Here is a 14,438-nt window from a genome sequence, read left to right as displayed (position 1 = left end):
TTATGTTATGAAAGAATGGGATGTTGTCTTTAACAAACCAAGAGCAACAATAGTTTCAGAACAAGAATGTAGACAGAAACTTAAGAAAATAAAAGTTGTACAAGTTGGAATGAAGATGTTAGATGCTTGGGATATCTTATTGTCAAAGTTAGAAGATTTTTCAGTTCGAGGTATAAAGTTCTATACACCTTCTCCAAACTTCTATTCTATCTTCACTGGATATAAATACGAACAAGTAGAATGGAAAGAAAATATTATAGAAGCTTGGTTAGACCATGTCAAAGAAATTATATGCAATGGCAACGAAAAGGTTTATGAGTATATCTTATGTTGGTTTGCAAACATCTTACAACATCCAAGTGCTAAAAATGAAACTGCTCTCATTATAATTGGAAAACAAGGAACAGGTAAGAATACTTTCTTTACAGATATTTTGTGCAAACTGTTAGAAGGTTATTCGAATCCGAATATGACAAACTTAGAAAACATCTGTGGCAAGTTTAACTCCTCAATAGAGAATATGAAACTTATAGTTTGCAATGAACTTCAAAGTATAGATACAACAAAAGTTTTGAACTCAGATGCTTTGAAGAGTCTTATAACAGACAAAGTTGGAGTTGTTGAAAGAAAGTATAAAGACCAAAAAGTTTGTGAAAATGTTGCAAACTTCATTATGGTTTCAAACAATGCTGTTCCGATGAAGTTAGAAAGTTCTGACAGAAGATATGTAGTTGTCAGAACGTCAGATTCTCATATGCAAGATACAGAATATTTTGACGACTTAGCAGAAACTTTGACATCTGACTTTTTCAACCACTTGTTCTCATATTTCATGACATTAGATATTTCTAAGTTCAATCCAAGACAAATTCCACATACCGAAGAGAGACAAACATTGTTAGAAGCAAACAAGAGTGTATATGAACTGTTCATAGAAGAAAGCGACTTTGAGTGTTTAGATGAAAAGTCTTTATATGATGAATATAAACAATATTGTCAAGAATATGGTTATATGGCAGCTTCTAAACGTACATTCTTGGCAAATGTCAAAAGTCTTTTAGACGTACAGAATGGTGTATATACAAAGAAAAATTTTTCTGAGTAAATTTAAAAAAAAATATTTTTTATCCGATAGAAAAGATGACGAAATTCATCTCGGTAAACAAGTACATGTCAGGACTTAAAGAAGAACTAGACCCATTCACATATTTGAATGTTTACTTCTACCATTTTGAAAAGTCTTCATTCAGCAAAGTTTGGAACATCGAACCAGTTAAGTTTGCTATTGTGACTAAAAATGGTGCGAAATTTGAAGACTTAGACATAGAAGGTTTGTTAACAGTCAAAGAAAGTTTTGACAGAAGGTTCTCAAACCTTAAAGAAGGCAAAGCATACAAACTTGTTATACCTTATGAACCAAAGAAGACAGACGACTATGAATATTATGAGTCTAAAGTTGTAGAAGTTCAAGGTAAATTGGGTAAAAAGATTTTAGAGTCTAAGCCAGTGTTTGCTCCTAAAGAGGAAGAGAACATTGACATTGACCCAGAAATGTTCTAAAAATAAAATTTTATTTTTACATGTCAAATTTCTTTTTCTCTGGAACTGGTTCAGGTTCTTTCTTCTCTTCTACTTTTTTCTCTTTCTTTTCTTTCTTCTTCTTCTCTGGTGAAGTTATGTCAAATTTCTCAGAACCATATTTCTGTAAAAGTTCTTTGTCCTTTAATAGCTCATTTATTCTGTTTTCTATTTCATCTTCAAGAACACCGCATGTGTCTTCTTTGCATTCTAAGAACTTTTGTTGGACTTCATCTTTCCAATCGGCGTCATCTCTGTCAACAAGTCTGTCATTGACAAATTTTAAGACTGCTCTTTGTAATGTTTTATGGTTCTTGTCATATTCCCAGAAACAGAACTTTAGAACAAATTCACCTTTCTTGTTTACACTATGTAAGATTTTATGGTCGACAGATGTTTTGCTGTCAAAAAGTTTGTCTCGAATATAGATAGCGAAATCGCTAGACATTTTCTAAAAGATAAAAATTTTAATTTTTCTAAAAATATGTTAGAAAAAAAAGTTTGCTGACATTGACAAGAAATTTGAGAATGTTTTAGACAAGAACAAGAGGAAGTTAGAAAATGCTCAGATAAAGCCTATACATGAAAAGTTCTTATTTGCTCAGAATGGTATAACAGGTCTAATTGCACCACCTGGGTCGGGTAAGACTTTCACTTATCTTAAAATGGCTGCACAACAACAAGAACTAGATGAGAAGAACCCATTCTATGAGTTAGTTGTTATTTGTTCGACTTCTGGTCAATTTGACCAAACCGTCAATTCGTTCAAAGATATTATAAAGAAGTCTAAGTTAGTATGTATAAAGGATACTGAGTTGTTAGATTGGATAAAGAAGTACCAAAGAAGGGTTTTGAAGTATAATGCTATAAATGAGTATATAAATTCGAAGTTTAAAGACCCAAATGAGGAAATGCAGAGAATATTAGAGATGAAACACTTCAGAAACAAACAGAAAGAGATAGAATACATTTCGAAGAAATTGCAATCTTACGATTGGAAGACTTACCCTCATAGATGTCTTCTTATCTTAGATGACTTTGCATCTCATCCTTTGTTAAAGAACAGAGAACAAGATATGTGTCGAATTCTTAAGAAGCTCAGACACTTTAACATCTCAGTTGTCATTTGTGTACAGACAGCAAAGAGTTTAAGTAAGGATGTTAAAAGAATACTTACTGACATAATACTTTTCCCCGGATTGTCCGAAGACGATTTCATGGAACTTATGAAAGAGTCCATGGCAGGTAAGTTTGACAGACATGAACTATGGGAGAAGTACAAAGTCATACAAGACCCTCATACTTCTTTCAGAATTCATATCTACGCAAACAAAGTTCAAATTGTAAAAAGTCAAGCTTGAAAAATCTAAGTGTTTAGTCTTAGTAAGATGGTAGCTTCTTAAAGCAAATACCATTGCTGAGTTTTATGTACGTGAAGAGAAGTACAATGAATTCAATTACGAGTACAATTGCAATGACAACTAAGGCAACTATTTTTGTTTTTTGCCAGCAAGGGTACTTCTTCTCTTCCAATAGTTCGGCAGAACTATACTCACTCATGAGAAATGCCAAAACGGTTTAATAGAAAAAGTGTAATTTTTTCATGTCCGAAGACTCGAAGGTGCAACACTTCCAAAATACCGACGAACTCAGAAGAGCAGCATGGCAGTATGTTCTTGACAACTTCTTTGAGTTCTCCAGGTACACCTTGGAAAATGCTGAAGAACTCCGACACAGAGAATTTGGAGAAATTGCGCTCCAATACTACATTGACAAACAAAGGGTAAATTAAGACTAAAAACTTAACGTTTAAAAAGTGACATTTTTATGAGCTCCGAGTCACCGAGAAAACTTGGTCAGATGTTAGCAGCTTACTTCCCTGAGGAGGATGGAAGCGTTACATACATAAGGTTCAAAAACAACGAACCTGGAATTGCGTACCAAATTCGCAATTACATGACCATGGAAGAGTACGAAAGGTTTCTACAAGAGAAACCAGCTCTAAACAACTCAGAAAAGAAAGAGTAAAAAGTTTAATTCGTAATTATTTATTTTTTTACTTGTATGGGCAAGCTGCAAGAATGAAGTCGACTATCTCAGTCTTTGTCTTGACCAGTTGGACTGCTCTTGTAAGCACGTCTGTTTTGCGGTCTCCAGCTGGTGTCTGACCTTCGTAATTGCGCATGTTCTTGAGAGCTCCAACTGTAAATGGTTGTAGGATGAAGAGTCTCTCAGACTGCTTGAGGTAGTCTTCACGGTCACGAACCGAATCTGTGGTACGAGTCGAATCGGTCGATTTGAGGTATAGATCCGTATTTTTCCCAAGTGAGCGGGGTATCTCTAATCCCAGCCCTATCGTCCTCCCAGTGTCAGTTTTTAATATAAAATCCAAAATTTTTTAAAAAATAAAAAAATTTCGAGAAATTTTTTAATTTTTTTTTCTTTGATTTCAATAATACAAAATAAATTTGGGAGTAAAAAGACACTATTTAATGAAATTCATATGAGTGAATGTGGATAAATACTCTCAAAACATACAATTTATATATTTTTTCTTTATGTTATCAACTAATTAGTGATAATTTTTTTTGAATCAGATTTTTTTTTCATTAAAAATATATTATATAACGCAATAATGATGTACACATACGTATCTACACATCAAAATATAAAGTTTGTTTTGGTCTGGGCATCCCAACCAAAAATTCTTAAAAAATTGAATAAAATTGAATACTTGGGGCTGGGATACCCAGCCCGAAACCGAATTGAATTTTTTGAATTAAATAATATATTTACGTATTTATAATATATATGTGATGTTTATAAAAAATACTAAATTTTTGTAAAAAAAATTCAATTTATTCAAAACGTATATTAAGTGATCATTTCATTAGTAGGATCAGCGATCCTACTAAATGGTGAGAATGCCACTAGCTAAAAAGGGAGTCCTTGGAGCTCTTGATCTCTTGTCAGTAGAGTCCATAATGAGGCATGGCATCTACTGATTAGAGATCAGAGCAATTCTACCTTACCTTCAGGAGCTACAAAGCTCCTAATCGTTACAAGAGGGAGCCTTGGAGCTCCTGAAGCTCATCAGCAGAGGCTATTTACCATTTGGGCCTCTTCTGATGAAAGATGCGAAGCTCTTCTACGAACCAGGAGCTCCAAAGCTCCTAATCCTTACGAAAGGGAGCTTTGGAGCTCCTGAGTCTTCATCAACAGAGTCCCAGATGGTAAATGTCCTATGCTGATGAAAGATGCGAAGCACATCTTCGAACCAGGAGCTTCAAAGCTCCCATTCCTTACGAAAGGGAGCTCTGGAGCTTCTGAAACTCCTTTTATTATCAGATAGGACAGTTTTCTTCTGAGGCTTCTCATCAAATCTAAGACTTCAGAAGAAAGCTGTCCTATCCGTGTATACTTACATTCTAATTGACTACAAGTGTACAACTTTAAGGCAGAGATTATCCGAGGCCTCTCATCAAATGAGGGACCTCGGATAATCTCTGCCTTAAGTAGTCAAATAACTTTTCTGACTATTCAGGAACAAGAGAACAAGAGTTGGAATACTTTAAGGCAAGGTTCTTCCGAAATCTCTCATCGAATGAGAGACTTCAGAAGGACCTTGCCAAATCCTTGAACACTGATATCCTTGGAACTGAGCTAGGACCAAGGAGAAGTAGTGTACTATAGCTCACGATGGTAATCTCGGAAATACTTATATTGCCACATGCACAATATCTATTCAGCCAGACTCCTATATACAAGAAGTCAGGCTGAATAGATATTGTGCATATGGTTTGCAAAACTCTAATAACACATAAAATTTTGTTATCCCAAAAACGTGACATTTTGGGTGTATCGTCCATCCCAGGGATGCAAAAATCACATCACCTTGTATCTATAATTTGAGGGAAGAGACTGAAAGCCTGTCGTCTTCCATTGGAGCTGTAGCATACTCTTTGCGTAAGCGGTTCAGACCTTCTTCGAAGTCTTGGTCTCTCTTCGATTGAGATTGGAATTGGAATTGCTGGGGTGGAGCTTGCTGGAACAACCAAGGGTTGGGGAAGTAAGGCATAGGCTGAGGAGGGTAGTTCGGGAAGCCTTGTGGTGGGTAGTAACCTTGAGGTGGAAATTGGTAGTAATTCGGAGGTACTTGCTGGAACTGAGGTTGCTGAGGAGACTGTTGTGGTTCTGCAGCTTTCGGTTCTTCTGGCTTTGGAAGGCATTCAGGAAGAGGAACGTCAGTCATCCGTTTGTGTCCTGTCGGAAGGAAAAATTTTTCCTGTCGGAAGGAAAAACTTTTTCTGAAGTTCGACCAAAAAGTTCTCAATTTACGAAAATTTGAATGGTTTACGGACGGACAACTGGAAGAGTTCTTCCTGTCGGAAGGAAAAATTTTTCCCTTTGTCGGGAAAATATTTTCCTGTCGGATGGAAGAACTTGGAATGCAAGAAAGACTTGACGAGGCAATTTACCTAATTGAAATTAACGACTGCGTAAAAGACTACTTGCGCAAGGTAATGAAGCCCAAGGTCAAGTTCATCACTATTTCTGGAAGGTCTACACTTCAGCTCGAGACTTCGACTGGAATTCCAATTCAAATACCAGACGGGACAGCCTACGATGGCATAAAGGACGCCAAAAGAGAAGCTCTTGTTAAGTTCCTAAACAAACGTCCTTGGATAAAAATACCAAACAAGGAGAACCCCCTACCCCATATGAAATTGGCAATTCAGTCTCTCCTTCACTTCTCTGGTCAGCCGTTCTACATAACCTGTGAAGGCGACATTCAGCCAGTTCAGTAAACATCTCATTTTAACTCACTTTTTTATGTTTTTACTCACACTCGTACTCACCAGGTATGAGTACAATTATTTCAACTGTGAACCTTGTAGTGACCGGTCTTCCTGCAAATGCAAGTTCGGTCAATACACAGTTTATGGTGGCAAGAAAGACAGTGGGGAATGCGCGCTCGAGAGAGAATTGAAATTCCAGACCCAACTCCAACAAGAACTCTCAAGTTGCCAAAGACTCATGTGAAGAAGAAGCCTTCTGGTAAGTTTCTTATAGCCATATACATGGCACGTTTAGAGTAAAAACATTTTTTTTCATTTTTTGAATGAAGCAAGTTAAATTCGTCCCACACCAATCTCAATGGACCGATGAAGAGTTTCAAGCTATGGTTGAAGGTGTTGAGAACGACATAGACGGCGAACTTGAAGGAGCTCAAACCACAATTGCAACCAAAATTGCAGAGGTCAAGGAACAGATAGCTCCACTTAAAGCTACCAAAGCTACTTTTGACCTCATGGATACTTACCGTTTAGATGTCAAGAGAGGAATAAGACAATTAAAATTAAAACTCTTAAATTACGAAGCTATACTCCAGAAGTTAGCAGAAATGAGAAGACTTTACCAGAGCTACTTACATGTAAGGGACTTACCTTCAAGCAGTCCGACCAAAGATGAATTTTCTGACATTGTCCCAATTTTGTCCGAAAGTCAGCTCAGATGTTTTGAACTGCTCCCAACATATCCAGAATATGAACGTTTGCCTGAACTCTTCCGCAATCTCAAAAAACGTTTTTTGGTTCTCATGTTCGAAACTTTTATCGGAAGAGACAACAAACGTTCAGAAGAAGAACAAGATATTATTTTAAACTTGTTGTATGACATAACTGTCATAACAAGCTTTTTGAAGTAAAACCGCCATTCTCAAACCACTTCATTTTTTCGATGTCCGAACAAGCACCGAAGCCGAACACAATGGCAGATGTCCTTTCAAGGTTGCCAGACAAGCGCCCAATTCAAATTCAAATTGCCCAATTGAAAGCTCATCTGACAAACACCATTAAGACGAGATTATTTTTTGTCGCATATTTGCGCATATTATGACACTTTTTCTAACATTTTTCTATAAATTGAGAGCAAAAGTATTCAAAATTTTGTCAAAATATGCGCAAAATTGAGAACTGCGCATATTATGACACACAATTATTTTTGTCCGTTAATGGAAACACAATCTCTATGCATTGCTTTTCTTCATGTCTTTCGCCTAAAGGTATGTTTAAAACAATATGTATGAGATACGTATTATAAAAGATTTGAAAAACTCACATATTATTATCAAATTTTCAAATTTTTATCGAGAAAATATTGAAATCAAGACGAAAAAATATTGTTCATAACAAAATATTATAAAGATCTAGCATCTACAAGAGTTTCAAAGAAAAACAACCAACTTAAATTTTCTACTTCAAAAATAAGAACATCTTTCAAGTGTGACAAGCAAAAAAAGAATACATACGAATAGTTCAATTTGAAATGAATGATATGTTTATGTATAAGCTAGATTTACCTACATTCGATAATTGCTAAACGTTCATAACTTTGCGAGATATTAAAGAGAATTTATCGCTATTTACGTTATTTTCGACAATATATCAATATACGGCGATTGTTAAGTGAGTAACTGAGAAAAAAATAAAAGATTTGATTAATCTGAAGATCAAAAGAAGATAACAAGAGAAAAATATGAATAAATAAATGAATAATGAATAGAAAAAAGAAAGAAGAATATTGAAGATGATTAAATGAAGTTATTATAGGAAAATTAAAAAATATTACTAAAATTAAAGATATCTGACATGTTTACATATCTAATAATAATATATTTGTCATTTAAATCTATTTTGAATCATAGTAAACTATGATTGTCGTATGATTTAAAAGAATCTCTAAATTTGCTTACTAAAATTAAAGATATCTGACATGTTTACATATCTAATAATAATATATTTGTCATTTAAATCTATTTTGAATCATAGTAAACTATGATTGTCGTATGATTTAAAAGAATCTCTAAATATCAAGTCAATTTCTTATAAAATTGTTATCCATCTCTTACATTTTTTCATAATTACTACCTATATTATCAATCTCAACGATGACAATATCTTGTTATCAATATATTAAATTTAATTTATAACTTAACATTCAATGTTTCCATCTATTCTTTCCATATATTAAATTCTAAAAACACTTTAACAATTGTTCAATAAACACAATATTTATAACATTTAAAAATATTTCAATTGAATACATCTGATTCATTTAATGTAAATTCTGTGATTTTTCCATCTTCATCATTTTCTAAGTTTATTTTAATTGAATCATTTATCTCTGAATCATTCCTGTTCATAAATTTCTCAATTTCAATATCACGATAATCAATATCTCCTGGATGAAATTGATTTTTGTATTTGTCAATTTCTTCTTTTGGTATTTCTGAAATTTCGAGATTAAAATTTCTTTCAAAAGTAAATAATTCTTCATTAATTTTAGTTAACGAGATATAGTACGATTTTTTATGATCATACTGGTTTCGTTGATTGGTTAAATATCTATGAGCGATTACTGTATCAACTTGAAGTAAAGTATATATCATATGGAAAATTGTTGGATGTGGATATATTATGTGTGAGTTCAGTACCTTGTTAAATGATTCCACGCCATTATTCGAAAAAAATCATATCCTTCACATTCATTTTATTTATTTCTTCGTATTTATATTTCCATGTGCGAAGGAAATAAGTGGCAAATTTTGAAGTATCTTGGAACAGATAAGTTTAAAAACTGAATTAGGAACGAATGGGCACCCACATAATAATTTTAATAAAGATTTGGATGCATGATCATCTTGATTGCACAACTTCTTAAAGTTCTTTACAAGCGCAGCAATGTAATGAAATATGCATCCAGTAAGAACTGTCTCTTTGCTGATCTTTTCTTTGATAGAGTTCATCAAAGCTGCTTCAAAATCTGTTGTGATGATGGAAAATTGATTAAGACCAATTTTAATCTTTTCATGTGTTAACATCATATTGAAAACAGTATTATAATCATCAGCACTTCTTCCCGTCATCAAAACATGTAGAAAAGGGAGATATAAATTTGTAGCATTATCAAATACCAAGAAATTCAATAATTGACCATTTGAGAGATTTATTGGTACCACTTTGAATGTACCATCTATGAACAAATGTTTTAAAGTTCGTGCACGATTAATGAATAAAGGCAATCCAAAAAAGTAAAACTTAGAATCATCAATATTGGAATAAATTTTTGTAATATAGAAATTTTGATTGTTATAATGTTCAAGTAATTTTTTAATCAACTCATCTTCGTTCATTTTCATTTTTGGTTTAATTTCCTGGTACAACCTTCTGATAACATCAGACGATATTTCAATAATATCATCGTGAGATTCGTTATATTCCAACACAAGCTGATTTGCAAATGCTATTACCTGACTTAATGAAACAATAGGATTAACCTGAATGAAATTTTGTATCTCACTCTCAAGTTCTAATTTATTTTGGTTAGTACCATCAATAATTGAAGATTTTGTATGTTTTGGACATCGATGTGGAGGATTAATTTCACAAACTTCAGCTTTTTTGCCTGTATTTGCTGGGAACAATGTAACAAGTTGAGAATAAGAACATCTTTTCTTTTTGGCGCAATAATAAACAATTTCCAATCGATCAATTTTTGAATAATATATTTGAAAGCGAATAGGGATCCCTTCTGGATATATAACACTTTGATATTTCAATTTATCTGAATCAGATATTTGAAAAGTATGATATGTTCTTAGAATGTTTTTTTATTCTTATTTTACATTTGTCTTGCTCATCTTGATTCATGATAATATAATTAGGAACACATTGTTTGCATGTATCTTCTGTAATGGCAGCTTTTTGGACTTTTGATTTAGTTTTTTGATATTGAAATGCATTTTGAATTAGAATGTTTGAATTGAGTAGATCATCAATGGGAAGATTATCAGTAAAATGAGTAATGTTTGAAAGTGATGGCAATGGAACTGTACTATCTACAGTTGGAGGATTAGAAACAATCCTTTGTACGGAACTCTGATTTGCAGCAATTGGAGGATTAGAAACAATCCTTTGTACGGAACTCTGATTTGCAGAAGTTGGAGGATTTGAAGGTATCCTAAAAATTGCCGTTCGATTAATTCTTTTAGAACGAGAAGGTGAAATTTGAACATTTCCATGAAGATTTATCAAATTTTGATTTCTTTCAATGGATTGTAAACTTCTTTCTTGATTTGTCAAATTTTGATTTCTTTCAATGGATTGTAAACTTCTTTCTTGATTTGTCAAATTTTGATTTCTTTCAATGGATTGTAAACTTCTTTCTTGATTTGTCAAATTTTGATTTCTTTCAATGGATTGTAAACTTCTTTCTGGATTTGTCAAATTTTGATTTCTTTCAATGGATTGTAAACTTCTTGCTTGATTCCTATCTTTATTTTGTAATATATTATTACAACTTTCATTTTCAAGCTCAAATTCATTAAATGATTCTTCTTGTTCAGATTGTTTTTGACTGTTTTCCGACGAATGTTTTTCAATAAATTTTAATATTTGGCATTCCGTATTTTTCAATTATGCCAATGATGATGGTGATTCATCAGAATATCCTAATGGCCATTTATCTTCCATTGATTTTGTATCACCATTATCATTATCAGCAACATCTATAGTAGCATCTTTACTTTCCGATTCCATTTTCTTACATTCTGTTCCATTTTCTTTGGATTCCTCCTCTTATTATAACGAAAAGTAATTTACAAGCAGCATTAAATATTTTTAAATGTTATAAATATTATGTTTATTGAACAATTGTTAAAGTGTTTTTAGAATTTAATATATGGAAAGAATAGATGGAAACATTGAATGTTAAGTTATAAATTAAATTTAATATATTGATAACAAGATATTGTCATCGTTGAGATTGATAATATAGGTAGTAATTATGAAAAAATGTAAGAGATGGATAACAATTTTATAAGAAATTGACTTGATATTTAGAGATTCTTTTAAATCATACGACAATCATAGTTTACTATGATTCAAAATAGATTTAAATGACAAATATATTATTATTAGATATGTAAACATGTCAGATATCTTTAATTTTAGTAAGCAAATTTAGAGATTCTTTTAAATCATACGACAATCATAGTTTACTATGATTCAAAATAGATTTAAATGACAAATATATTATTATTAGATATGTAAACATGTCAGATATCTTTAATTTTAGTAATATTTTTTAATTTTCCTATAATAACTTCATTTAATCATCTTCAATATTCTTCTTTCTTTTTTCTATTCATTATTCATTTATTTATTCATATTTTTCTCTTGTTATCTTCTTTTGATCTTCAGATTAATCAAATCTTTTATTTTTTTCTCAGTTACTCACTTAACAATCGCCGTATATTGATATATTGTCGAAAATAACGTAAATAGCGATAAATTCTCTTTAATATCTCGCAAAGTTATGAACGTTTAGCAATTATCGAATGTAGGTAAATCTAGCTTATACATAAACATATCATTCATTTCAAATTGAACTATTCGTATGTATTCTTTTTTTGCTTGTCACACTTGAAAGATGTTCTTATTTTTGAAGTAGAAAATTTAAGTTGGTTGTTTTTCTTTGAAACTCTTGTAGATGCTAGATCTTTATAATATTTTGTTATGAACAATATTTTTTCGTCTTGATTTCAATATTTTCTCGATAAAAATTTGAAAATTTGATAATAATATGTGAGTTTTTCAAATCTTTTATAATACGTATCTCATACATATTGTTTTAAACATACCTTTAGGCGAAAGACATGAAGAAAAGCAATGCATAGAGATTGTGTTTCCATTAACGGACAAAAATAATTGTGTGTCATAATATGCGCAGTTCTCAATTTTGCGCATATTTTGACAAAATTTTGAATACTTTTGCTCTCAATTTATAGAAAAATGTTAGAAAAAGTGTCATAATATGCGCAAATATGCGACAAAAAATAATCTCCATTAAGACTCTCCAAAGTAGTCTTATGACAGAGATGACCAATCTCAAAGCCGATGTCCTCATGAACCAAGCTTCCAATGAGAAATGCCTGAACGATTTCTCAGAATCGTTGCGCAATTACGAGAGAGAGAACCGAGACCTTGCCAGACTCATCTACCGTTTCTTCGAAGAGATAGACGCCATCTGGAAGGTACGCGGAAAGGACAGAACATGCAACACCGTACTTCGTGAGTACCAAATTGAAGAAGGAATTGTCGAGGAAGAAGAGGAAGAAGAGGAAGAAGAGGAAGAAGAGGAAGAAGAGAAACACGAAGAAGTTCCTGAAGCCGCTACATGGGCAACCCTTGTTGCCGATGACGGTTACGAAATTTCCCAACCCTACCCATACCAAATCCGCAACAAGGAGACAGGCAAGGTTCTTACCCCAGTCCTCAACAACTTGGGACACTTGAACCTTAACCTTCGGAATCGCGGTTCAATCTCCATGGGCAAGCTTGTCGCAATTCAATGGGTTCCAAATCCAGACAAGAAGACGAAGGTCAGACACATTGACAGTGACAAGCTCAACAACCGTAAGGAGAACCTCGAGTGGTTCTAAGAGTAAAAAAATTATTTTAGGGGGAAACCCCAAGTAAATTTAAGTTTTTATTTTTGGTATTCGTACCAATTTTGGAATGTGAAGACCACATCCCAACCTCTGTACGTGAGTCTTGGGTCCACGTCTAAGACCCTTCTGTAGCAATTCCAAGCCCGAGCAAATTCAATTGTCAACCACTCGTCTCCTCTGTAGTCTTCAATCCATTCTTTGAAGAGACGGTCGAGTTCGGGCTTGGAATATCTCTTGCCTGGGTCCGAGACCAACATTTGGTTGAACTGGACGAAGCGCTCAGGGATGTACGCCATTAAAAAAATGTCACTTTTTTAAAAATAAATTTTTTATTTCATGCAATGTTTAACTATTTCACCATCTTCTTTAACACCCCAGTACTTACGCTTGGAGAGGACATGAACTTCGGTGAAAATTTTGTCCAATTTGAATTGACCCATCTTTTCACCGACTAAACCCATTTCAATGAGTTTGTTATAGCCTTCTTCGTTCGTCATGAGTGCGTCAATGTTCTCATAGTAAACCTTCACTTTGGATTTGACTTCGGAGAAGAATTTGTTGTAGTTGTCAAGGACTGCCTTTGCGAACTGAGGGTAAGACCAATGTTCGACAATAGGTTTTAATGTGGTTACTAAGCCACTTTGACCTTGAGTGAATTCGTACTTCAAAACAAAAGGAGAAAACCTTTCAACAAAGTTGTCGACCTTCTCATAATGTTTACTCTTCATCTCTTGAGGTTTCTTAATGGAATATCCCCATGTCGAATTCATAAGCAATTTGAGTGTCATTGCAAGTTTGGGGTTTGAAGCTTTCCTAATATCATACAGTTGTTGTATGACTTTTCCAACTGTATAGTTCCTTCCCGGGAACTCACCATCTTCGTTTGGAATTCCAGTCGGAATATATTGGACAAACCTCATGTATGCAGCGTTAAGGTCGACATAGTATATCTTTTCATCTGAGTCGAACTTGTCGCAACCAATTGGTCCAGTTTGTGGAAATTCAAGTGAGTCTCTTATCTTCTGAGAAACTTCTCCTGTTATCTCATAAACATCGTCGAAGCAACCTGTTTCATATAAAACCTTCTGACCTAACTCAGATGCTCTCCAATACAATTTGACGTCAATTGGATGTCTCAATGGAAGTTTGTTTATAGCATCTTGAAGTTCTTGCAACCTCATTGGAAGTTCTTCTGGTTCAGGTTGGTATCCGAACATACCAACCCCTTGTGGAACTGTGTACTTCTTTTGTACTAGAACTTTGTCTGGAACAACTTTTGGTCTTGCTAACAATGAAAAGTTTGTTTCGTCTTTTGGTACAAAAGTTTCTGTCAGCTTGTCATCTGGAA

General features: G+C 33.5%; 13 protein-coding genes across 13 annotated transcripts, besides 6 other annotated features; 7 read left to right on the top strand and 6 right to left on the bottom strand.

The window, feature by feature from the left end:
• Window positions 1-14,438: part of a mobile genetic element that runs on past both edges of the window.
• On the top strand, window positions 110-1,105 carry TVAGG3_0790160 (uncharacterized protein; the record flags this gene model as incomplete). Its single annotated transcript, XM_051246850.1, has 1 exon — window positions 110-1,105. One exon carries the CDS (start codon window positions 110-112, stop codon window positions 1,103-1,105), a length of 996 nt encoding a protein of 331 aa, XP_051082325.1.
• Window positions 1,141-1,560, top strand: TVAGG3_0790150 (protein of unknown function, DUF4108 family; the record flags this gene model as incomplete). Its single annotated transcript, XM_051246849.1, has 1 exon — window positions 1,141-1,560. The coding sequence occupies one exon, from the start codon at window positions 1,141-1,143 to the stop codon at window positions 1,558-1,560; it is 420 nt and encodes a 139-aa protein (XP_051082324.1).
• TVAGG3_0790140 (uncharacterized protein) lies at window positions 1,577-1,843 on the bottom strand (the record flags this gene model as incomplete). Its single annotated transcript, XM_051246848.1, has 1 exon — window positions 1,577-1,843. A coding segment is annotated over one exon (267 nt), but the record flags the coding sequence as incomplete, so codon positions are not given.
• TVAGG3_0790130 (protein of unknown function, DUF4106 family) lies at window positions 2,490-2,939 on the top strand (the record flags this gene model as incomplete). Its single annotated transcript, XM_051246847.1, has 1 exon — window positions 2,490-2,939. The coding sequence occupies one exon, from the start codon at window positions 2,490-2,492 to the stop codon at window positions 2,937-2,939; it is 450 nt and encodes a 149-aa protein (XP_051082322.1).
• On the top strand, window positions 3,406-3,606 carry TVAGG3_0790120 (uncharacterized protein; the record flags this gene model as incomplete). The annotated part of the gene is made up of 1 exon (XM_051246846.1): window positions 3,406-3,606. The coding sequence occupies one exon, from the start codon at window positions 3,406-3,408 to the stop codon at window positions 3,604-3,606; it is 201 nt and encodes a 66-aa protein (XP_051082321.1).
• Window positions 3,635-3,763, bottom strand: TVAGG3_0790110 (uncharacterized protein; the record flags this gene model as incomplete). The annotated part of the gene is made up of 1 exon (XM_051246845.1): window positions 3,635-3,763. The coding sequence occupies one exon, from the start codon at window positions 3,761-3,763 to the stop codon at window positions 3,635-3,637; it is 129 nt and encodes a 42-aa protein (XP_051082320.1).
• Window positions 4,611-4,914: a mobile genetic element.
• Window positions 4,938-5,008: a mobile genetic element.
• Window positions 5,480-5,830, bottom strand: TVAGG3_0790080 (uncharacterized protein; the record flags this gene model as incomplete). The annotated part of the gene is made up of 1 exon (XM_051246844.1): window positions 5,480-5,830. The coding sequence occupies one exon, from the start codon at window positions 5,828-5,830 to the stop codon at window positions 5,480-5,482; it is 351 nt and encodes a 116-aa protein (XP_051082319.1).
• On the top strand, window positions 6,012-6,386 carry TVAGG3_0790070 (uncharacterized protein; the record flags this gene model as incomplete). The annotated part of the gene is made up of 1 exon (XM_051246843.1): window positions 6,012-6,386. The coding sequence occupies one exon, from the start codon at window positions 6,012-6,014 to the stop codon at window positions 6,384-6,386; it is 375 nt and encodes a 124-aa protein (XP_051082318.1).
• On the top strand, window positions 6,701-7,285 carry TVAGG3_0790060 (uncharacterized protein; the record flags this gene model as incomplete). The annotated part of the gene is made up of 1 exon (XM_051246842.1): window positions 6,701-7,285. The coding sequence occupies one exon, from the start codon at window positions 6,701-6,703 to the stop codon at window positions 7,283-7,285; it is 585 nt and encodes a 194-aa protein (XP_051082317.1).
• Window positions 7,440-8,569: a mobile genetic element.
• Window positions 8,672-10,319: a mobile genetic element.
• TVAGG3_0790040 (uncharacterized protein) lies at window positions 9,134-9,505 on the bottom strand (the record flags this gene model as incomplete). The annotated part of the gene is made up of 1 exon (XM_001291789.1): window positions 9,134-9,505. The coding sequence occupies one exon, from the start codon at window positions 9,503-9,505 to the stop codon at window positions 9,134-9,136; it is 372 nt and encodes a 123-aa protein (XP_001291790.1).
• Window positions 11,354-12,483: a mobile genetic element.
• On the top strand, window positions 12,509-13,081 carry TVAGG3_0790010 (cytochrome B-C1 complex subunit 6, mitochondrial family; the record flags this gene model as incomplete). The annotated part of the gene is made up of 1 exon (XM_001278202.2): window positions 12,509-13,081. The coding sequence occupies one exon, from the start codon at window positions 12,509-12,511 to the stop codon at window positions 13,079-13,081; it is 573 nt and encodes a 190-aa protein (XP_001278203.2).
• Window positions 13,129-13,386, bottom strand: TVAGG3_0790000 (uncharacterized protein; the record flags this gene model as incomplete). Its single annotated transcript, XM_001292219.2, has 1 exon — window positions 13,129-13,386. One exon carries the CDS (start codon window positions 13,384-13,386, stop codon window positions 13,129-13,131), a length of 258 nt encoding a protein of 85 aa, XP_001292220.2.
• TVAGG3_0789990 (DNA/RNA polymerases family) lies at window positions 13,420-14,271 on the bottom strand (the record flags this gene model as incomplete). Its single annotated transcript, XM_051246841.1, has 1 exon — window positions 13,420-14,271. One exon carries the CDS (start codon window positions 14,269-14,271, stop codon window positions 13,420-13,422), a length of 852 nt encoding a protein of 283 aa, XP_051082316.1.

The sequence above is a fragment of the Trichomonas vaginalis genome, chromosome VI (genome assembly GCF_026262505.1).
Source record: "Trichomonas vaginalis G3 chromosome VI, whole genome shotgun sequence".
Classification (NCBI taxonomy): domain Eukaryota; phylum Parabasalia; order Trichomonadida; family Trichomonadidae; genus Trichomonas; species Trichomonas vaginalis.
The sequence above is the reverse complement of the archived record's forward strand: the minus strand, read 5'-3'. Positions and strand labels throughout refer to the sequence as shown.